Here is a 20,341-nt window from a genome sequence, read left to right on the forward strand (position 1 = left end):
TGGCAGCATGGGGCTGCACAGCCCCAATACGTCCTGCTGCTGTCTCACCACTCTGTTCACAAAGCTGTTGAGCTCCACTTACAACCACTGAGGTAATCTGTGTTCTGGGTGGGCTTTTGTAGACCTTCCTGCTTTGGTGAAATGCCTTCCAAAGCAAACTGAGAGAAGGCCATCACCACTTATTCTTGTTCCAGCTCTGTTTATCATTGTTATTTCTGGCTACCGCTATTTATCTCTTGATATAAATGTATATCCCAGACAAGGTCTTGCAAAACAGAATGAATACTATTCTGTCTCTTTACAATGTCTTTGTGATTTAATTCTGGGCTTTTTTTTCAGCTGCTTTCTGTTGGTGACTCATCATCGTTCCAGCCCAGCTGGCATAACCGGGTTCTTAGTTGTTTCTGATTGCTGAGGCTTTATAGGAAACGTATTGTTACAGGCAGGCAAGTGGAGGGCCCTGTTTATTACTATTGAAATCATCCCATTTTTATCACTTGAATCTTCAAGGTCATGCAGTTCTTACATGAAATACCTTTCCTTCTGCCCTCCACCAGCAGTATGATGCCGTTTCATAATCTCTGCATTTCATCAGTCCCTCTCATGCTGCAGCTGTTAATGAAGATGCTGAGGCTGGCGGGTCCCAGGCTCCCTCCTTGGGGAACAACTCACAGTGCTGCCCCTCCACCACCTCCCCTTTCCCACTGACTCGTCTAGGCTTCCTCCACATGCTGTCCCCTGAGGTCCTCACTTCACTTGGTTTATCAAGCTGTTCTTCTGGGAAATAAAAACCTTAATCACAGATGCAGTGTTTTTATATTTCAAATGAATTTAACTTGTGGTCAGTTGAGCTAAAATTATTTCCTATTAGGCAAGAAAACTAAATTGAAAACACTGTTCTTTCTCTTTGGCCTGGTTACCTGTGGGGTGCTGAGCTGCCAGAGGCCCTTCCTGTGTGAGGTGGCCCAGCGGGCTCCAAGCCATTCTCTCATGGCTCTGGGGATGGGATATAGCTGCTCAAGCAAGAAGCCTGTGCCTTATGCTAAAGGATAATGTGTTCTCTCTAGTGCTTTGTATTTCACACTCCAGGCAGTGCCCAGCCCATAGAACACACAGACATGGGGCATCCCCCAAGTGTGTGGATTGGGAAGATTTCCTTTTTTGGGATCCGTTTTTCTCCCCAGTTTGAACCACAGTGCTATTTGTCCCATTTCCTCCAGCTCTCATAACAAATGCAGCCTAACTGCAGAGAAATTTATGCCTTCAGTTTTGTCACTTACCAATGCTGGGACTTAGGTTTATGCCTTTTGCTCTTCTAGGCCCGGTTTTCTGCATATTTCATCACTTCCAGTGGCTGCTGACAGCAGCCCAGCTTCTTGACATCACACTCACTTTGGTCAGGTTTCAACGATCTCTGCAGGTCAAACCTTTCTCTGGTGTTAGGGATAGGGATTAGTTGACTTTAACAGCTGACCCTAACTCACAGCTTCAGCTTACAAGGAAAATTGGGCCAGCAATGACGTATCTTGTACTTCAGGTTTTTTTTTCCAGCAATGAATGAACACTCATAACGCAATGCTGTGTTTTATTGAGTAGCTGTTGCAAGGATCAGTCTTATATGCAGTGCAGTTAACTATCTAGAAATCCAAAGTATGTAATAAGAACCTATAACTGAAACATAATAGCCCCAAACACTGTAAGAAGTTATGCACCATTTCATAATTTATTATAATACAAACAAGCCCATCAAACACAATATGTCTACTTATGAAAATATCAATATTCACAATTTAAATAGATGATAAGTCTCATAATTTTATATATCAGTAACTCATCTAAAAAGTATTTTGTTCCTAGCTGTGGTCTTGAAGGAAATATTACCTACGTGTAATTGTAAAACTGTCCATTCACAGTTTATTTTTTATAGTTCTTGATACTTGAAATAGAAATTGAGTACAAAGGACCACCTCCGGAACAAAGATGATTTTGTCTCCAGGATGTTTTTTCCCTAAATTCCCTAAATAATGAAACTTTATGTGCTCAGTTAATTGTTTTTACTATTGTAAAATTAGGAGGTATGAATAACACAGCAAGACATTGGCTAGTTAGCAACAGTCATTGCAAGATGCTCCACAAAACCAAAAAATAAGGCAAGTATTATCAACAGCAGCTCTCATACGCAGACCAAAAATGTCAAGGCATTATTGTCCAAACCAGACTCTAACAAGGCTTCAAACGTCTGTTAACAAGATACGTCTTGATCCAAAGCCCTCCTAAATTGATGGGGATTGGAGAAACCAACCACAAAAGCCTCATACAATCTTCTCTTTGACTTGAAGGGGCTTTGGAAGCAAGCTCTTAGAGCCCTAAATTATCAGAAATAAGATGACCACTGTATGTGAAAATTGCACCATGTCATTTCTAAAGTGATATGGAACAGGTTAGGAGTTGTTTTTTGAAATGAAGCTACAACTATTTAATGAGTTAGTCTTAGTTGGAAATAAATATCGATGCAAAAAAAAAAAATCTTTAAATATGGGAACTTACAAAAATACTTCATTAGGACAGGAAAAAGTCAGATGATTCTGCCAGTTTGCAGGAAAACCATTATGTTACAAAAACTGGTAAATCACACCATGTGTATGGCAGCATATGCCATGCACCTAATTGAGTTTTTTTTAATAAATAAAAGCCCTAAATATTCACTATTTTCTGTAAGGTTACTGTTATATTAAGCAGAATAGTGAATATCTTGTATAAATATTTTTTCAATAGATACATTCTCAAAAATGAATTACTTATCTATATAGATATTGCACTTCAGACTCATTCACATGTAACTCAGACTAGCATTCCTCATAACAAATTCAGCATAAAAATAAGTTATAAATACAGTGTTTTCTCCAAAATGAGACATACAGTACCTTTTCCATAGGTAACTTTGGTTACTATCAACAGACACATAAAGAACAGAAAGAGATTTCTGAGTAAGGTAGAAGGCATGACCACAAGACTATTTATGTAAAACACTAGTAAAGGGAGGAGTAATTTTAACCTTGCTGTGATAAATACAGCAAGGCTGAGCATCCCTTTTATGCTTTATTATTGCAAGTAAGTGTGATATTTTGTTGAGATTACAGGAACAAACAGGCCAGAATATGAGGAGGCTCTTCATTTCCCTTTGAATATGTGGAGATTTGGGCTTGCAGCATTCCTTTGGAAAGGGACAGCTTTCACTCTGCCCGCCGAGCCCCTCTCCTTGCCACACCAGCACGGTCCTTGGGGTGCTGCAGCTCTTGGCGGAGCAGCTCTGAGCATCTCACCCGGCCCGATGGCTCTGCTGATGGGGAGCAGTGGGCAGCACCTGCTCACCAAGGCGCTGGGCCCATCCAACCTGAGTAGTCCGACCTTTCCTGAGAAAGCCCTTCTGCACCTCAGCCAGCCACTGCATGCAGCCCCACTCTTCATGGTTTGTGCCTTCTGCTGCCATTTCCTCCCAAGGTGTGCTTGGGTTTGGGATAGGTTTTGGTCTTGCAGGATGCCAGCAGGAGTAGGTATGTAATTGCATGGCAGAAGGAAACCAGGCTGTTGTCCTCAGCAGGACTTCTGCAGACTTGGTATTTTTTAGGATGTGTTTGTGCACCAAAGCTGAGCCATCCACAGGTTTTAGAGGGATGCTTTCAACCCTCAGATCCCACTGAAGCAGAACAGACTGTATCCTTTTTTGGGAACCTCACTGTAGTAGTCCCAGATACACCATGAGCTCCCCGCTGGTAATGGAGGTGGACACAGACACAAACACACTGCTAGCACCAGGCTGTGGTTTGTTTGCAGTTACTGAGAGGCTGCTGTGTTCACTGACCAAATTGTGCTTGTGTTCACCATGCAAGGAAGTCTGCTCACACATTTAGTAAGGCTGTATTAAACACCCAATACCTAAGTGAAAAAGCTGGGGTACATGATTCTGAGAGACCATATGCCAAGATCTGAAAATGAGACAAAGTAAAAGAAATGCACTTTAAGCCTTCCTGTAAATCTCTTCCCATTTTCTACACCCAGCATTGCTGTGAAGCTTTTTTTGAGTGTAAAGAAAGAGAAATTAAGCCACTTTAAATAAGGTAAATATTTGAAACTAATCTATGTTTTCACTGCCGTAGGGTATTCAATGGATTTATTGGATTTCTTTCACAAATAGTCTTTTAACAATTGAATGGCAAATCTGCAATAGGAATAGCATAATCTGCCAGGAGAAAATCTCAGGTTAAGGTTTTATACGTACAATCCCTAAAGGCCTGAACGTGGGGGATAACTGAGAATCTTCACTGATTAACGAGGAAAGTGAGGGCTGTAATCAGTCCAAATCTTGCAGGACCAGCTTCAGTGGCAGCTCAGCATCAGGCAGGATTTGGCCTCACACTTGAGAGTCTTCAAAACTGTAATTGAAATAGCGGGGACAATTCTCTGCCTTTGTTCTTGGCTCTAGAAACCTCCCTCTGTCAATCTCCCCTGTCTTGGTTGTGTCTTAAATAACTTAAAACATGTGAACGTTGGCAGCTTGCAGGATTGCTTTCCATGCCAAGGCTGTGTAACAGGTCAAATATCGGCCCTTGAGCCCCGCTCAGATGAGCCAAAAGGGGCTTGTCATAGTCTGTGCCTCACGGACTGCCTCCTGCCAAAAGGACTTGACAGCAAATCTGTGTGGCGGTATTTCATGTCAGAGAGAACACATCTGTTTTGGCAAGGGCATATAACAGAAATGGCACCTTCCACAGCACGTGAAAGCATCAGTTTGCTCTTTTGATGGTGAACTACATGGTCAAGTAAGACTTTGTTGTTTCTGAAAAGTAATTAACTATTGCAGCTTCCTCCCTCAAAAGACTTTGGACTGCACTGGTGTTTGGATGCAAAACGTTTGAATGCAACTGAATGCTAAGACTTGAACTCTGAAGCATATTCAAAATGCTGTGTAGAAGATGAAGGCATTTGCCTTCATATTTCTGCTCCTAAAATCAAGTGCTCCTATTCCCTTCTAACAGTCACATCTGCCCTCAGCCTCCCAGGGAAATGAAATCGGATGACCACTCTTTAAAACAGCCACTTCAGCAGATTACATCCTGAATATGTAACCACTTGTAAAGAACTTTCACCCAGAAACTCCAATTATTGCCCTCTTCATGGTGATATTTTTATAGGCTTTCCATTCTTATCGTACTGGTAAACAAGCATTTTGATGCAATGAGAGTTGGCTGGGGAAATCCAAGGACTGCTTGTTATTGAAAAGTTATGGTTTGTATAGAATTGTACAGGTTGCTTCTGACACTTAAAGAAGGCTTTCAGTGTGGCAGCTGCCATTGTGCGAAATCTTTTGCTAATAAAACAGTAGAGGAAGAAATTAATTGCAGTGTTCAGCAATGCTAGCATATTGGCAATGTCCGACACAATATGTACCACCCAGCTGTTGTTTATAGGTGATACGTAGAGGTGATACAGTATCATGATTATTCTTGGTGCCCAAAGAATGGCAAAAATAGAAGTTATAGTAAACAAAATGGCTGTTGTTTTCCCTGTGGAGTATCCTCGCAGTCGGAAATTGCTCTTTCGTCGCAGCTTGTACACGATGATCGAATTAAGTATGAAGAAGATGGAGCAGGGCACTAAGTAAACAGTAAAGCAGTGGATCCAGATGAGGACGTGATGCATTGATGTGCTTATGTAGTCTTCAATCCAGATATTGGGCCACCAGTAGTAGGGAATGCTGGTCAAAAAGCAGGTGATGTAAACACTTACAATGACTTTTCGAGTACGAGCAGGGTAGGAGACTGTATGATACTTAAGTGGATGGCACACAGCTATGTACCTATCAATTGTTAGTGGAACCGTAATCCAAATGGATGTGTGGATGGAAGAAAATTCCAATACCTCAATTATTTTGTCCAGTACCTGAGGCATCTGTTTGTTTAAGACGAAATCTTCCAAGAGGAAGTCAACAAAGACAATGAAGAAGAGAACGAGGATGTCAGCAGCAGCTAGAGCTAGAAGATAGTTGTAGGAGGACTTCTGCCTGCGAGCCACCAGCTGGGAGAGGATGATGACTGTCAGGATGTTTGCTGTGGAGACAAAAACACAGAGTTAGGCCTTTAAGATGTGACATCAGCTTTTCTGAGTGCTTACTTGGAGCAGCAGCTATGTTTGAGCACTTGGCAACATGACCTTTATTAAAATCTGAGAAACTGAAAGAGAGCAGCTGTGGTACTGGCCCTGCTCCCAGCTGTGTGTTACACTGTCACTTGGTAACCCTGTACTCCAGGAAAAGGGCAGAAAGTTGGTCCCTTGAGTCCCTGCGTGGGGTTAGGTGATGTTCAGCAGCCCTCTGCCACCTCCCTGGTGCAGATGTAGAAGCAGAGCTGTGGCTCTGCTGCTGCTCTCTGGGTGCCCCACAGACCCCAAAGGAGCACCCTGAGCAGGGGGCTGGGATAACCAGCCTTGCTCAGCAGGGATGAGGGCACAGAAAGGCTGTTCTGCTGAGAAGATGGCTGGGGTACAAGGAGGAGCTGAGGAGCAGCTCTCCTCCTGCCCAGGCTGGCCCTGCAGCAACACTGCTTACACATGGGATCCCAATCGAGCAGAGGATTCCCAGGACAGCACGTGTCTCAGCTCCTCCCAAAAGCTGGAGGTACTCTGCAAGGCCTTGAGATGTTCCCAGCTATGCCTACGATGTCTGACCCGCTCTCCTACAGATGGTTTCTGGCAAAATGTCTCTCCTCACCACTGAAATAAAGACCTGCCTGCTTAGCCACAGCTGCTCTTCAAAAGTCCTTCCCAGTTTACAAGGTGTTTTTCCTCTGGAGTGGTACAGCCAAGTCTTTAAGGAAATCCTGCTGCTCAAGTCAGACATGATGGATGTTCTGGCTCAGCACAAACGTAAACATCCCTGAGCATCCTGAGAATCTTTCTGCTTGCAACTATCTGGCTGCAACACAGACCCATCACCTAAATTGTGCCTGGAAGTACTGCATGGCACTTAAATAATATTGTGGTGAAGATATTCTTGTCTTTGCTGTTTTCACTGGCTGGTTTGCTTCAGACTTCCAAAGCTGTGATTCAGCTTAAAAGTACTTTACTAGCTGGTTGAAAAGAGACAGTAAAATAGGTACCTGTATGTAAGTGCTCTACGGAGGGCTCAGTCCTACAGCCCATGGCCCTGCAGGGATCCCCACAGAGGGAAGGTCCGGCAGTCCTTGAGAGCTTTGCTGGGGCACTAAGGTATACCCAAACTTTCACTGCTTGCTCATGTTTGCTAGAAATTACTCTATAGTCTCGAATCAGGAAAGAAAAAGCTGTAATTCCTCCTAGATGCATGGCTGGAATGAGACAACCACGACTGCTCCCATCAGAAGTTTAAATCACTAGCCTAGAATACCTGAAGCTGTGCTTAAAAATCAGAGCGCTGCTGGCACACTGCATAACAAACTGCCAAATGTTTGTATTTGACATTTTCATAAGTGCTCCATAAATCACATCATCCGTGCATTCAGTGCTTCAAACATTTCTGCCAATTTTGATGGATTTCCCAAAACAAATCAACAATAACTGTAAAGATTCCTTCACATTAGAGAAAAAGGAAGTTAAAAACACTAAGGTAGTGATCTAAGATGTCCTACAACTGAAAACACACTTTTAAAAAACTGTTTTACTCGAATCTAGGTAAAAATTCCTCTTTCATAAATGTCTTCAAAACTTGCTTTCTGGGAGCTGATTTCTGTTGTCAGGGAAATGAACTGCAGCAGAGTGAGTGATCTTGAGTAATAGCCCTTGTAAGTGTCAACTATTTTTGTATTACCTGAATTGATTAATTTTGTATCTTGGAACAAAACTAAAGCAAACATGACAGCCAATGGAATCATTCTCTAGGTTAAATATATATACTTACATAATCTCCCCAACAATATATAATCTCCAATCACCTTTGGGGGAATTTGTCTGATTCTGCTCTTTTACACAGGAATGCAACCTCACTGAGCTCAGAGTGGACATGGGAGTGATAAACTCAGAACCACAGCACTGTTTTTCACTTCCTTGCTTAAATAATGTCTCTGCTGTGCCTTCTGATCACTGAATCACAGAACAACTTATATTGGAGGGGACCTTAAAGATCATCTACCTCCATCTGTACTCCTGCTCCATCCTCTAACTGCCCCAGTCCCCTGAAGACCCTTACGATAGCCCTCATGCTTTTCTCAGCGTCTTCATTGCTGCCAGCCTGCAGTGATGAGCCCTAAAGGGTAAAATGAGTGATGTACTGTCAAGGAAATCCTTAAGTCAAAGCATTTACCTTGACAGTGCCAGTCACTGTTGGCTTTGGTCAGCCAGGATGAATAGCTTGGCTTCACTTGGATATCACTCACGGTGTTCACGTCCTCTTTAATCCTTGGATTTGTTTCCCTGCAGCAGCAGCAGCTGGAGCTAGCACGCACCAAGGGGAACAGCTGGGGACTTTGGCCCCTGCAGGTAAATATGGCCGCTTGGGCAGAGAGCTCCTGCAGGGATGCTGAAGCTGTGCCCAGTCCCCTTGGCATATGCCCTTTCTGGGAGTCCTGCTGTTTGGTCCTACCTCCTCCCTTTATCCTACAGGAACAGATTTATAAACAGCCCTTTCTTCAATCCCTTCTCCCTCCACCATTCACAGGGTTCCCAGAAATGGCCGTAACAGAGTGTACTGAAATGCAAGTTCAACACCAGCAAGCTTTGCATGGTGAGCTGGATTAGAAAATTGATCTGACAAAGTACATGCAAGCCTTGTCCAATTTTTCTGCCAGGGTTATGGTATCTTGTATTGAAAATGCTTTCCCTGGGATCACATTAGTGCTTTTCTGGCTGGATGATATGAAATATAATAACATCATTGACTTTGTGAAAACAGATATACAGTGGGGTGCAGCTGCCTGTATCACAGCACCTTAGGTTTGGGAGTATTTGTCCTGTGCAGGCTGTATAGGGAAAGCAAAGAGAAGCTATGGGAAAGTCTCAGGCAGTCCTTCACCTGTTTCCTCAGGTGATAAGATGGTCTTTGGTACGTCCTCAAACACTGTTTAATGCTCAGCAAAACAAGAAAGCAGTGGGAATGCTGTTCTGTGTGAACTGTGCCCTTGTTCCTGGTGACTCCTGGATGCCTGCATGGTACCCTGCGAGTTCTCCTGTGGGCAAAGATGACCTGCTGGGGGCAAAAGGGGATGGATAAGCATATATGACAGAGAACATGTTTTAACTGTGTTTACCCTAATTCTTGTCCTAATGTTGTAGTTAGAAGTGAGGGCAATAGGATAATGATGAATATATAAAAATATCTCTTTATTGTAATATATATACTGCTGGAAGGATCAGTGTCCCTAAACTGTCCTGGACAGTAGCATCCATTTCTTGCAGTATTGTTTTCCAGGTACTGAGCAGTTCAGGTCATCTGGATTTCAGAAAGATTGCTCACAGTGTTGGGAGTTGATTATGAGAGGACAGATGGGAATTTATGCCAGCGTTGCTTTTTGCAGTGCAGTATTTTGAATTTAAAAATATCTAGTTGAGAATCAAGGCTTGATTAGGGACTGACTGGCTAAAGCCTCAAGAGATGTCACTAGCAGATGATGAGAAGCAACTGTCAGAAATGGTGGAGTCTCAGTGCCTTCCCTTCCATCACGAGGATCTATTGCCTTTGAAATACAGTATGTGAAGATCTCTGGCACCCAAACACCATTAATCTGCAGTGCAGACTCTTGGTTCTCACCTGGGTTTGGGTTTGCTCCCCCCACCAACAGCTGCCTTGCTGAGTCCCCTGCAGAGCCTGGGCAGCCTCCTGTGCTCCCTCAAAGCTCTGCCTGTGACCTAAAGGCACAACATTTTCCACAGCTTCTTGTGTTGTGGATTACAGCCATAGCTCAAGTATAGCATCTAACCATAGCTTTTGTGGGGAATTCACACAATTCCTTCCATGGCTTATTATCGCCACATGTGAGCTTATGCAGGAGCAATTTTATCTGTCAAAAGAAGAAATAGGCATATTCCTTGGTTTTGTTTTGTTTTGTTTTGTTTTTTTTTTTTAGAGAGAGCATTTTGCATGCACACAGCAGTTGTGCAGTGAAACAGCCCTCAGAAGTAGAAGCGCTGCTGTGTTGTGAATAAGGCCTGCTGCGTGGTTCAGCAGTTCACTGTCATAAACCACCTAAATGAAGTAGCTATGAGGGTCAGTTACTGAATGTGATAAACATTAGGTCACTGGATATAATGGACACCTTTTACCAAATGCAGTTGTTGCTAGGATCCCTGCGAATCGCCGTGCAATGTAAGAAAGTACCAGCCATGCATTAGCCACCTGACTGGCACACAGACAGACTATTTATGAACACAAAATTCTAAGTTGCTTTGGAAAATACGTGAGCCACCCCTCCTTCACAGATTTAGAAATCGTGAGACTTTAGATTACAGCACATTACAAATATATGCTGAAAAAAGTGATTGTTTCGCCTTGGTGGGAAGAGATGGTTTCCTCTGGGCCAGGAGGCAATATTAAAATGTAAACATGCACAGTGCTCGGCAGGCTGACCCCAGCACGGTTACCAACACAGTCATGTGCCAGCAGTTACCAGAGCTGAGAGGCGGACAGCATTCAGCCTTCGGTTTGTGCAGCAGCTCTCGGGGGACACTGATGACAATGGGAAGTAATCATTTTAAAAGACAAATGCCGCAGCGATGTAAGCATCTGTTAATCGGGGCTGCTGGCTGTGTCCAGCTAGATGTCTTAAAATGAAACCTGCATCTCATTGGTCATTAGAGGAGATAGGGCAGTTTGGTGTTTTTCTCTTGCAGCCAGGACGGGTTGAGCTGAGTTCAACCTTAGCACGTCAGCAGATGGGAACAATCTTTTGAGAAAGGCTCTTGGGAGGTCTGTGCTCAGAAGCCCCATGTGCACAGACAGGCTGCAAGGCCAAAGTGAGAGTGCTGGTAGTTACCGAGCATCTGCTCTGCTGCCCAGCACAGTTCAGGCTCCCCTGCACAGCAGAGGACGGAGCAGCAGCCAGGGACGATGCAGCATTGCCTCGTCCTTAGAAGTCACAGGTGAATTAATGCATCATGGTCACCAGCCCGGCTCTGACAGTGAAATCTGGCTTCTGGGGCCATTTTTCTCCCTGACAGCATTTATTAGCTGAGGCACCTCTGGGGAAGAACACTGAATGGTGCACTCTTCTCAAAAGCTGGTGTTGGCCATAATTGGGTCATTGAGGCCAGAGAAAGATTTTAACCAAGCCAAGAGCACTTCCTCTTCTGTTCAAGGGCACAGATGCTGTAATGGTGCGGAGACGCCGATGGCAAGTGTTCATTCTGAGCCCTGCCAACCACTCAGGCTTGTTAAGTGCAGTAACTTGTTTGGCAGACAGGAGTAATTGTATTGCTTTTGGCTTTCCTAAAGAGTTGGAGTAGGCTTTTGCTCATATATCCATAACATAGAACACTGTTTGCAATATGAAAACTGCCAGAAGGAAGAGTAAAATAAGCCTCCATGGAGGCCCAGCAGACACGTTATGTCAGAGATCTGGCTGTGCTCTTGCTTGTCCTTCCCCTCTTCATCTATCTGAGGGGTCTGCCCCTAATTCAATGCCTTGGGGCCAGAATATGACTTCCATGCCTTGGTCTTTCTCCCCAGTCTCCAGAACAGCACCATTAGCCATTCCCAAGCATGGACAGCCTCTCACTGACAATTCTGGGGACTACCCCATCCCCTTTCCCTGCATCTGCTGCTGACCCCAGTGACACAGCAGCACCGTTCCAGAAAAGGCACTGAAGATGGATCTGATAATGTGGTTCTGTTTTCAGAGCTGTAATGCTAAGTCTAACACACCTCACTGACACCGCAGAGCAAACTTATATATTTTCTTCCAGAGAACTAGCTTTTCATACATTCCAAAAGCACAGACAAATGCAAATACAAGGGCTGATCTGAAAGTAATGCGTCCTGATTCATTATGTTGGCCCATGGCATCGGAGTGGATGTTGGTGGGATGGCAGTAGAGGTCAAATCTTCCCATCAACATTCCATTCCATTTTGTTGCTGTGTGACAGAGGGGCACTGTGATAGAAGTCTCATATGGAAGTGCAGTGAAGCAAAGGGGTATCAGTGAATTCCTCCACACACAAAAAACAACACCCACTGACATCCATCAACAGTTGCTGAATGTCTATGGAGACCAAACTGTAGGTGCTGCCACACTGAGGGGTGGGTGGTGACAGTGGCAATGGACCACCTTTGCTGGTGCAGATTTGTATGAACACTGCATGATGCTCTCCTACATAGCTGATGAAAATGCACAGCTAATGGTGGTAATCGTGGATGGTGCAATTGTGCTCTTTGTACCGGTTGTGGTTTCCATGGGAATAAATAGGAGGCATTACTTTTAGAGTGACCTCTGTTTTTTCCTCACCCAACTGTGGACTGACACATTTGCTCAAGGCGAAACACTGCCTCTAGGGTAGCAGATAAAAGAGGTATTACTATAAGGAGGGAGTGGGGAAGTACGTTTTGAGCAATGTCCAATAATATTTTCAGGAAAATTTTACAGAACAGATGGACAATCCAAAGACCATTTTTCCTCTTTCTGTTCATTGGATTTCAAAGGGCAAATCTACTGTCTTTTGGCTGTTGATAAGTTTGACCCAAATACCTGGGGAAAAAAAAGCAGTCTCTGCTGAAATCAAGGGAGCTTTGCCATTTATTTCCAAGTGACGTGTGTAGTAACAAGCCTCACAGGTGTTAAGCTGCTCCGCATTTGTAAGGATTTGGAATCAATACTGAGACAGGATAGGCAAGAATATGCCCTTTCCTGATTGGGTCTGCGGTGCAGAAAGCCTCTAATGACCTTAATGTTCCCTACATGGATCCTTTCTGAGAGGCAAGAAAGGACAAAGATAAAAATGTCTAAAACTTGCATCTTAACATCTAGCCTCACATCATGCTACTAGAGCAGAAAAGCTTTTTAATGGAAATTGGTGCTGGGAGGAGAAAAAGCAATCTGCAAGATAATGCAGAAATCATAAAAGGGATTTGGTTATTCATGTGACGTAGCTGGACAGACTGAGATTTTCTAGGCAATTTGAGTGTCTCATTTGGCAGGTGTCTGTGGCTTCCAAATGTGGGCTGTCAGCAAAATGTTAGAGGTCTCAAGCTGAGTAACTTGAGCTTGAGGATGACAAAACCATCCTATCCTTTTGATACTGAATGTCAGAGCACAGAGGTGGGTTGCAAAAGTATTCGATGGAGGAAGGACATGATTTCATAAGGGCAAATATCATGAATTGTTTACTGAACATGAATAATTAAAAGCATTTTACCTTTGATTGTGGTTTGGCTAAAAACAAAGTCTTCCTGAAGCATTAGCTAACAAAACAGGAGTTCATGTCTGCAAACCCCATGCTGAGCTTTCTCAGAGGCAATGCCAACTTCAGGCAATAAGCAGGGATTTGCAGGCTATGTAAAGCCATCCCAGTTAGGCTTTATTTCCCCCACTGAGCAAATATGCATCCACTCCAGATACATCGCTTTTCAGTGTGCCAGTCTGGACAGTGAACAAAACATCTGGAACAAACATTTGTGAAACATCCTAGATGGAAGGAAATGGTTGAAAGGCAATTTGTCTTAAAACCAAGAGCAACCACTCATGCACCTGATAACTGAGAAAATGGAAAGTTAAGTGACAGTACATGCCAGGAGCTCTCTGTTTCAGGTGATTGAAAAGAACAATTTCAGTGAAAAAATCTGTTTGGTGTGTTGATAGGCAGGCTTACCTCCTCCTTCATGGGTAAAGTGAGCAAACTCCTTTTGGTCTTCTTCCACACTGTTGATCCCAAGTCCTATTTAGCTGCCTCTGCACAACCATACTGGCGTCCTGGGAAACAACCCAGTACGATGGTCCTTTATCTGGTCACCCCAAACAGCACAGCACTGCTCCTGACTTTGAGGTTTAAGATCTCGACATCTGTCTGCATCTCTAGTGTGAAGAATGAAAATGGAATTGTGTGCCAGCTCTCCTGAGCTCAAGAGGTTAACTTTGGTTTTGCTTCCTTTCTTTGTGTCTCGGAGTTAATGGGAAAAGAGATTAAAGTCTGGAAAAGACCACCTGAAACCAAAAACCTTTGTGCCCAGGGACTGTTTTGTACCTGGAGTGTGAATGCAGAGAGAGCATCAGGTCAGGAAATCTCTTTTGTTTGTCTGCCTACAATAAATTGTTTTGACGTATGTGATTGAAGGCCTTCTCCTGCTGGTTTGTGTCTGCTGATTCACCCCCATTTTACTGAGGGGAGCAGAAAGAGGAGGAGGAGAGAACTAAGTAATGGGATGGATGGAGAACAGCAGGATATCAGACTGCCTAGTGCTTTTGAATGGCTTGGCTTCTTAACAACTGGGGACTCTGCATTACCCACCTGCAGGGAAAACTGGCTGTGCTCTCTCTTTGTATCACCATTGCGAGGAAAAATCTCCTTAGGAGATCTTCCTTCCTAATCCATTTTAGCACAACCATGCAAGGTTGTGCACTTCATAGTCTACTGAGCCTCCCCAGTATTGTACCTTGTTATCATTTCAGCCCTGATAGTGTTGTTCCCTAGCGATATGCATAACGAACCAAACGTAACAGCTGTATCAAGCCCTCTTCTGCATTAGCACAGGTTCTACCACCTGCTTCCTTCCAGGCTGCAAGGCTTCAAGTGGACACAGTATCCAGACATACTGACCAAACGAAACAGCTGCCATCTGTACGCTTTGCTAGCACCATTTCTGAGCAGGAACACTGTAATGAATCTATTCTTTTTCATGAAGCTTCTTTCCTTAAAGATAAAGCATTCATTTTACATTAGGAAGTGACACATTTTAAGCATATTAGCAGGACTTTTGTTCCACTCTGTCCACTAATGCTTCTGTTACCATGCTTTGCTTGCACTGACAGCTGAGATAAAGTTCTGCCAATTAGTTCTCCTTTAAGCAGGATGCAATGTACTGGCTTTGGGTCCAATTCAGATTTTAAGTCAAAGACAGTACCAGCTTTGAACAAAACAGCCTCGGGAAGGTTCACTTCTTATTTATTGTGTGAAGTCTATCTAATGAGTGACAGCAGAAGTGCTGGTTTTTCGAGGTCGTAACTCTGCATATAACGATTCTCCCACTCATATTTTCAGATCTTCCTTTCATGCTTCTATAGTTCAGGTGTGCTGTTACGAGAAAACCTATTTATTTGGGTGTTGGAAATGCTCTCTTTAATAAGAAACCTGTACTGCATTTGCAGACTACACTAGGCAGTAGATGGCGGGAATCCAGAAGGGGTCAGACACACCAGTAAGTGTGCTGTATGCACACCTTCTTGCTGCCTGCTGTGGTCTCTACTGGCTATTACCTGCCACGTGAGTCACCTACAGATATTGCCACCTGCCTCTCTGGGTCGTGTCTGTAAGTACAGAGAGCAAACTGCTTCAGCTCTTGTTCCCCCAACACTGCCACATAGCAAAGGGAGCTGGGCTGGGCTGCCAGAATGCTCAGCTTCATCTGTTTGCTCCACAGGCACCACTACACCACCTCTACCCCTTCTTCCTTCCTTTCCATGGTCACATCACTTCCTATTCTTCACCCTTAGCCTCATCATCTGGTAAAGCACCATCCAGGTGCCCTCTATGCATTCTCTCCCCTCTTCTACTCTACCAGTGGCAACAACATCAAGACAGTGCACAGCTGCTTCTCTCGCCACCCCCTCCTCCTGTCTCTGGTGCTTTCTCTGCACAGATTGTTCTCTCTTGAATTGCTCTGTTTGCTTCCACTTCCCTCCTCAAACAGTCCCAGAAGTCAGCCAGCTTGAAACAACCTGGGCAAGTGTCACATACCAGCTATGCCTATGCCTGCAGTGTATACAAAAACTTAGTATAAGATGCAAACCTTTCACCATGCTCAGACAGGGCACGGTTCTCAGATCAGGAGTGCTCAGCCCACTGCCCACAGCAGCACCTGCCATGTCAGGACAATTACCCTAGCCTTCACATCTCCTTATTCCAAGATGCACATGGGGAAAAGGCTACAGACAGACCCGTTCTTCCTCATTTCTCTTTTTCTTAGACTACACTGCAGCTTAAACAAGTGCAGTGCAAATGTTACATGCCTGTGTGTCACTCTGACCCCCTAGGAAGCATCAGGCTTGCTGTGTGAGGACAGATGGTTTGTCATCTGTTAGGTAATGGTCCCTAAGGTGCAGCCTTTCCTTGACAGTGTCAAAAGGTTAGGGATCCCGATGAGTCTACGGACTCCTCTAGGCTAGGACTACAGCTTCTCTCCTGCTGCATGGAGCCCACTGAGTGTGCTCTGTGTGGTGCTGGGGTTTAAATGAGTTTATCCCTGGGACACCCTGTTCAGCAGCAGGTCTGACACAAAAGCTACCTGTTGGAGGTACCCATCTGCCAAGTGTGTGCAGGCTGCTTTCCCAGCCTTGCAAAGTCCTCAATCTGCATTTAAATCAGTTTTAAGCAGAAGGTTAAAGCAGGAGTAAAAGAAACATCTGAGGCCTGGGCTCTCCAAGCAGACAGTTTAGAGTGGTATTCCCCTAGAGCACCAGAGCAAGTCTTTTCTCCCAAGGACGGTAAGGCTGCTGGGTGTGAGCCTGTATTTTACACCACTACTGGGAGGAGGAAACCCCAGGAAGCATGATCAGGCCTGGCCTGACTTCAGAAATGCTGCCACTCCATCCTTTCAGCAACACACACTATACCCCCAGAGGGGAAGGTAATTACATGCCAGGCAATTCTGCTGCTGCTGCACCTCCTCATGAAGCAGGCAGCTCTGCTGGTCCTGGGCTGCCCTGCTGGGCTGCCTTTGGTGGCACTGTCACTACAAAAGCTCCTCGGTGCAGCTGCTTCTTGCAGTTCTCACTAGTGGACATAGACTGAGAGTGGATACAGACTAAGAGCAGATACTTGTTGCTTCCTCACCTTTCCAGACTCTTTGATTGAATCTGAGCAATTTCTCCTCTCCCCTGCATTCAGCAGCACCTCTTCTCTGACACTTTCCCTCCCTGAAACAAGAAATGTCCCCTTTAAGCCTTCCTGCAGCCCTTCTTCCCTCCCAGGTACCAGGAGGTGCTTCAGAGGTCCTCCACCACTGCCAGCAGAGGTGAGCACAGGGATGGCAGAGCGGGGGCTGCAGAACAGCTCTGCGAGCTGTAACACTTGCCCCTCTCTCATCAGTAAGACCCCATTGCCAGCACTGCTGCCTCTCTGCTCCTCAAGGACAAAGGGACTTCACCTTCCTCTCTTTTGTCTCTACCTTTATCAGACTTTCTGGAGCCTGGTTGAACACAGAGGGAGAGCCACTGCAGAGAAAAGGATCTGCCCAGATGTCTGGGTTACACAAGCGAGGGAAATGATGCTTTCTCTGCATACACAATCAGGCCCGACATAGCCTAGCCTCGAAGTGGATTGCTGAGTTTGTGAGATTTCTTCTCATCAGTCTTCTCCATGACTGAAGGCAAGGAATTAACCATTTCCGTTTCAGAAAATGTGCTGCACTTGAGCACAAGACCCTAAACAACGTCTCTCTCAAATTCACAGCATCCCACAAAGCTAATTGCTCAGACCCCACCAACTTCAGGGCTCTTTGTCTAACACTAAGTGTGTTACCTCTACAGTTTCCTAATATAAAAAAATTAAAGAGTGGCTTCAAATAAAAAAATGAAGAGCTCTTTTATCAGTGTTCTCATTACATTCCATGTCCCCAAGAAAGCCTGGCTGTACGAGTCCTCCCCTAACTGTACCCAACTAGTTTCCCTCTCCGTGCAGTCTCAGGATGAACATTCTGAGTTTCTCACGCATGCACATACTGTGCATTTTTTCAGCATCCTGTCCATGTAACCATGTTTTCAGGTTTCACTGCAACCATTGTCCTCAAACATGCACAGAACAAGCTGACACACTGACAACCTGGTGTGAAGCCACTGAACTCAGCAGTGCTACACCACCAAATGCTTTGGACAGTCCTGTTAAAGTCCTGTTAAAGGCTATTGCTTATGCCACTGCTCTAATCAAATGGATGAGAAGTGCCCACGGCCCGGCTGGACGGGGCCCTGGACTGCCTGATGTGGTGGGGAGCTGTCCCCACAATGGGACTGGGGGGGCAATCCAAGCCATTCTGTGCTTCTATGAAGTGGATGTCTAAGCTCTTGAGAAATGCATGCCACAATTGGTACTTTGGATCGTTCATCAGTTTTAACCATTCTTAGAATGAGAGCATTAGGTCTGTAATTACAACATGGTATTCTGAGGGAGCTGGTGCAAGTAATCTGCAAAACACTCATCAAGTGACTTTTCCTGTCTGTGCATGTAAGATTTTGCTCCATTTAAGAGAAATACAAAGGCAAGCTTAGCCACATACGTTTTCATGACACCTTCTTCATACAATCATAATGGTTGGAAAAGACCTATACGCTCATCCAGTCCAACCATCCACTCACCACCATACTGCCCACTACACCAAAGTACCACATCCACGTGTTTCTTGAACCCCTCCAGGGGCAGCATCACCCCTCTGGGCAGCCTGTCTCCATGCATCACTGTTCCTCCTGAAAATAAGTATTTCCTAACATCCAACCTGATATCATTGGATAATCTTGAGAGAGTCTCGGTCAGTTCCTGCAGGAGAGATATTGAGATTGAAGCCTGTCATTACTGAGGAAACCCAAAAAGCTCCCAAGGGATGAATGAGGAGAGAACAACCTCATCCCTCCAGGTCTGGGCTGAGTACACCAATGTAATGCATCACAGACACCTCCTGATCCCCCATGTGTTCTGGGGGTAAATACAGGACTTTCCAGCTCTCTGAACTATTAGCCAGTCTGCAAAATTTTATTACAAGCCAGGAAGAAAAAAGAAACACACAAAGAGCATCAATTCATATGCAGAGCAGTAATTGCATATGTGCTGCTCAGAGACAGGCTTCCCTTCACATCTAATTAAAAATTTTTCTGTGAATTAATTGCTTGAAGAATGTTATTTTCTAAGCCAGAGGAATTAAGGTGAACAAAACACCCAGAAGTTGACGGACGCCTCCAAACTCCGCCGTACTGCGCTCTTTGCATCCTGCTTCAACTGATACCGCCGACAGCTCCAGCCCTCCCCCGACTCCTTCTGTCCTTGGGATCACCCTTGCTCTCCGAGGGCCGGAGGTGCCGCAGTCCGAGCAGCCCCCGCAGCCCCTACGAGAGGAGGGCACTGCTCGGAGCTCGGCTCGGCCGGGACGGGGATGCCGATGTGATGCTCGCGGGCACCTGCAGCGGTGTTCGCCCCAAGCCTGAAACTTCCCCCTCACCTCGTTCTCTTTTTCTCGCAGTCTGCCTTCCCCAGCACCTCTACACTGTCTCTGTCCCCTTGTTAAGTGAGAAACCCCACCGAGGACCACACGGAGGGGCTTCCTGCGCCCAGAGACCTCTAGGCGGATCCTTCCACGACCCCCGTGGGGCACGGACCCCAAACCCGATCCCCTCTGTCCCCTCCGCTCCGCCGCCCAGTCCGTCCGTCCGAGCTCCGCCGGCCGTCCCCAAGGGCGGACCCGGGGTCGCGCTCCCATCGCTGCCGGCAGGGTGGGCAACGGGCGGGGACGGCGCACTCACGTTTTTCGGGACCGCTTCACTCCCAACGGCCGAACGGGTGACGGCAGAAACTTGGTGACGGGCTGCGAGCCGGGCGGGACGGCGCTGCGAGGGCAAAGCGGCGATCCGCTCGCGGCGCCCAGGAGCGGAGCAGCAGCCTGGCGGGAGCCGCTTCCCTGCAGCCCGTCGCCGGGGCTCGGCGCGGCACTCACCTGGCAGCCCGAGGCAGAGCAGCAGGCTGTAGTAGACGACGGGCGCGTACCCCAAGCCACAGCCATAGCGGTGGTGCGGCACCAGGGAGCCGTTGTGGAGGTGGAGGTGGTTGTGCTCCATGGACCCGCTCTCCCCTCGGCCGCGCCGCCGGCGCTCGCTCCGCCGCCCCGGCCGCGCCGCCCGCCCGCCCCTCGCACGCTCAGCGGCGGCGGCGAGCGCAGCGCGGCCCCCGCGGCGGGAGGCGGCGGCGGCACACGGCGCAGCCCCGGTGGCGCGGGGCTGAGGCGGCGGGAGGCGGGGCGGCGGCGGCGGCACGGCTCCGGCGGGCGGGGCGGGGGCAACCCCTGGCTCGGGCGGCCGCGCCTTCGCCCCCCAGCCCTGCTGGCCCCCGGGCTGCGTCGCGGTGTGCCGTCTGCCCGGCCCCGGGCTGGGGTCGGTGTCGCCGAGGCGAAGTCCCCTGGAGTAGGAGAAGCCCG

General features: G+C 46.3%; 1 protein-coding gene across 2 annotated transcripts; it reads right to left on the reverse strand.

Annotated features, from left to right (window-relative positions):
- Window positions 1–1,607: 1,607 nt before the first annotated feature.
- GPR139 (G protein-coupled receptor 139) lies at window positions 1,608–20,005 on the reverse strand. 2 transcript variants are annotated; one of them, XM_048962189.1, is made up of 2 exons: window positions 19,865–20,005; window positions 1,608–6,107 (listed from the first exon to the last, which is right to left on the reverse strand). In XM_048962189.1, exons 1-2 carry the CDS (start codon window positions 19,983–19,985, stop codon window positions 5,173–5,175), a joined length of 1,056 nt encoding a protein of 351 aa, XP_048818146.1. In that variant the 5' UTR covers window positions 19,986–20,005; the 3' UTR covers window positions 1,608–5,172. The 2 variants fall into 2 exon arrangements, with proteins under 2 accessions (XP_048818146.1, XP_048818147.1); XM_048962190.1 differs by lacking the exon at window positions 19,865–20,005 and adding an exon at window positions 7,155–11,408.
- Window positions 20,006–20,341: the final 336 nt, after the last annotated feature.

The sequence above is a fragment of the Lagopus muta genome, chromosome 15 (genome assembly GCF_023343835.1).
Source record: "Lagopus muta isolate bLagMut1 chromosome 15, bLagMut1 primary, whole genome shotgun sequence".
NCBI lineage: Eukaryota > Metazoa > Chordata > Aves > Galliformes > Phasianidae > Lagopus > Lagopus muta.

What these genes read in the sequence shown, in the direction of transcription:
- GPR139 (XM_048962190.1), bottom strand. Translation starts at nt 7,359, where the DNA reads ATGCATCTAGGAGGAATTACAGCTTTTTCTTTCCTGATTCGAGACTAT. An exon ending in CGTAGAGCACTTACATACAG is followed by an intron (nt 6,108 to 7,154) that starts GTACCTATTTTA and finishes TTGTCTCCACAG; the next exon opens with CAAACATCCTGACAGTCATC.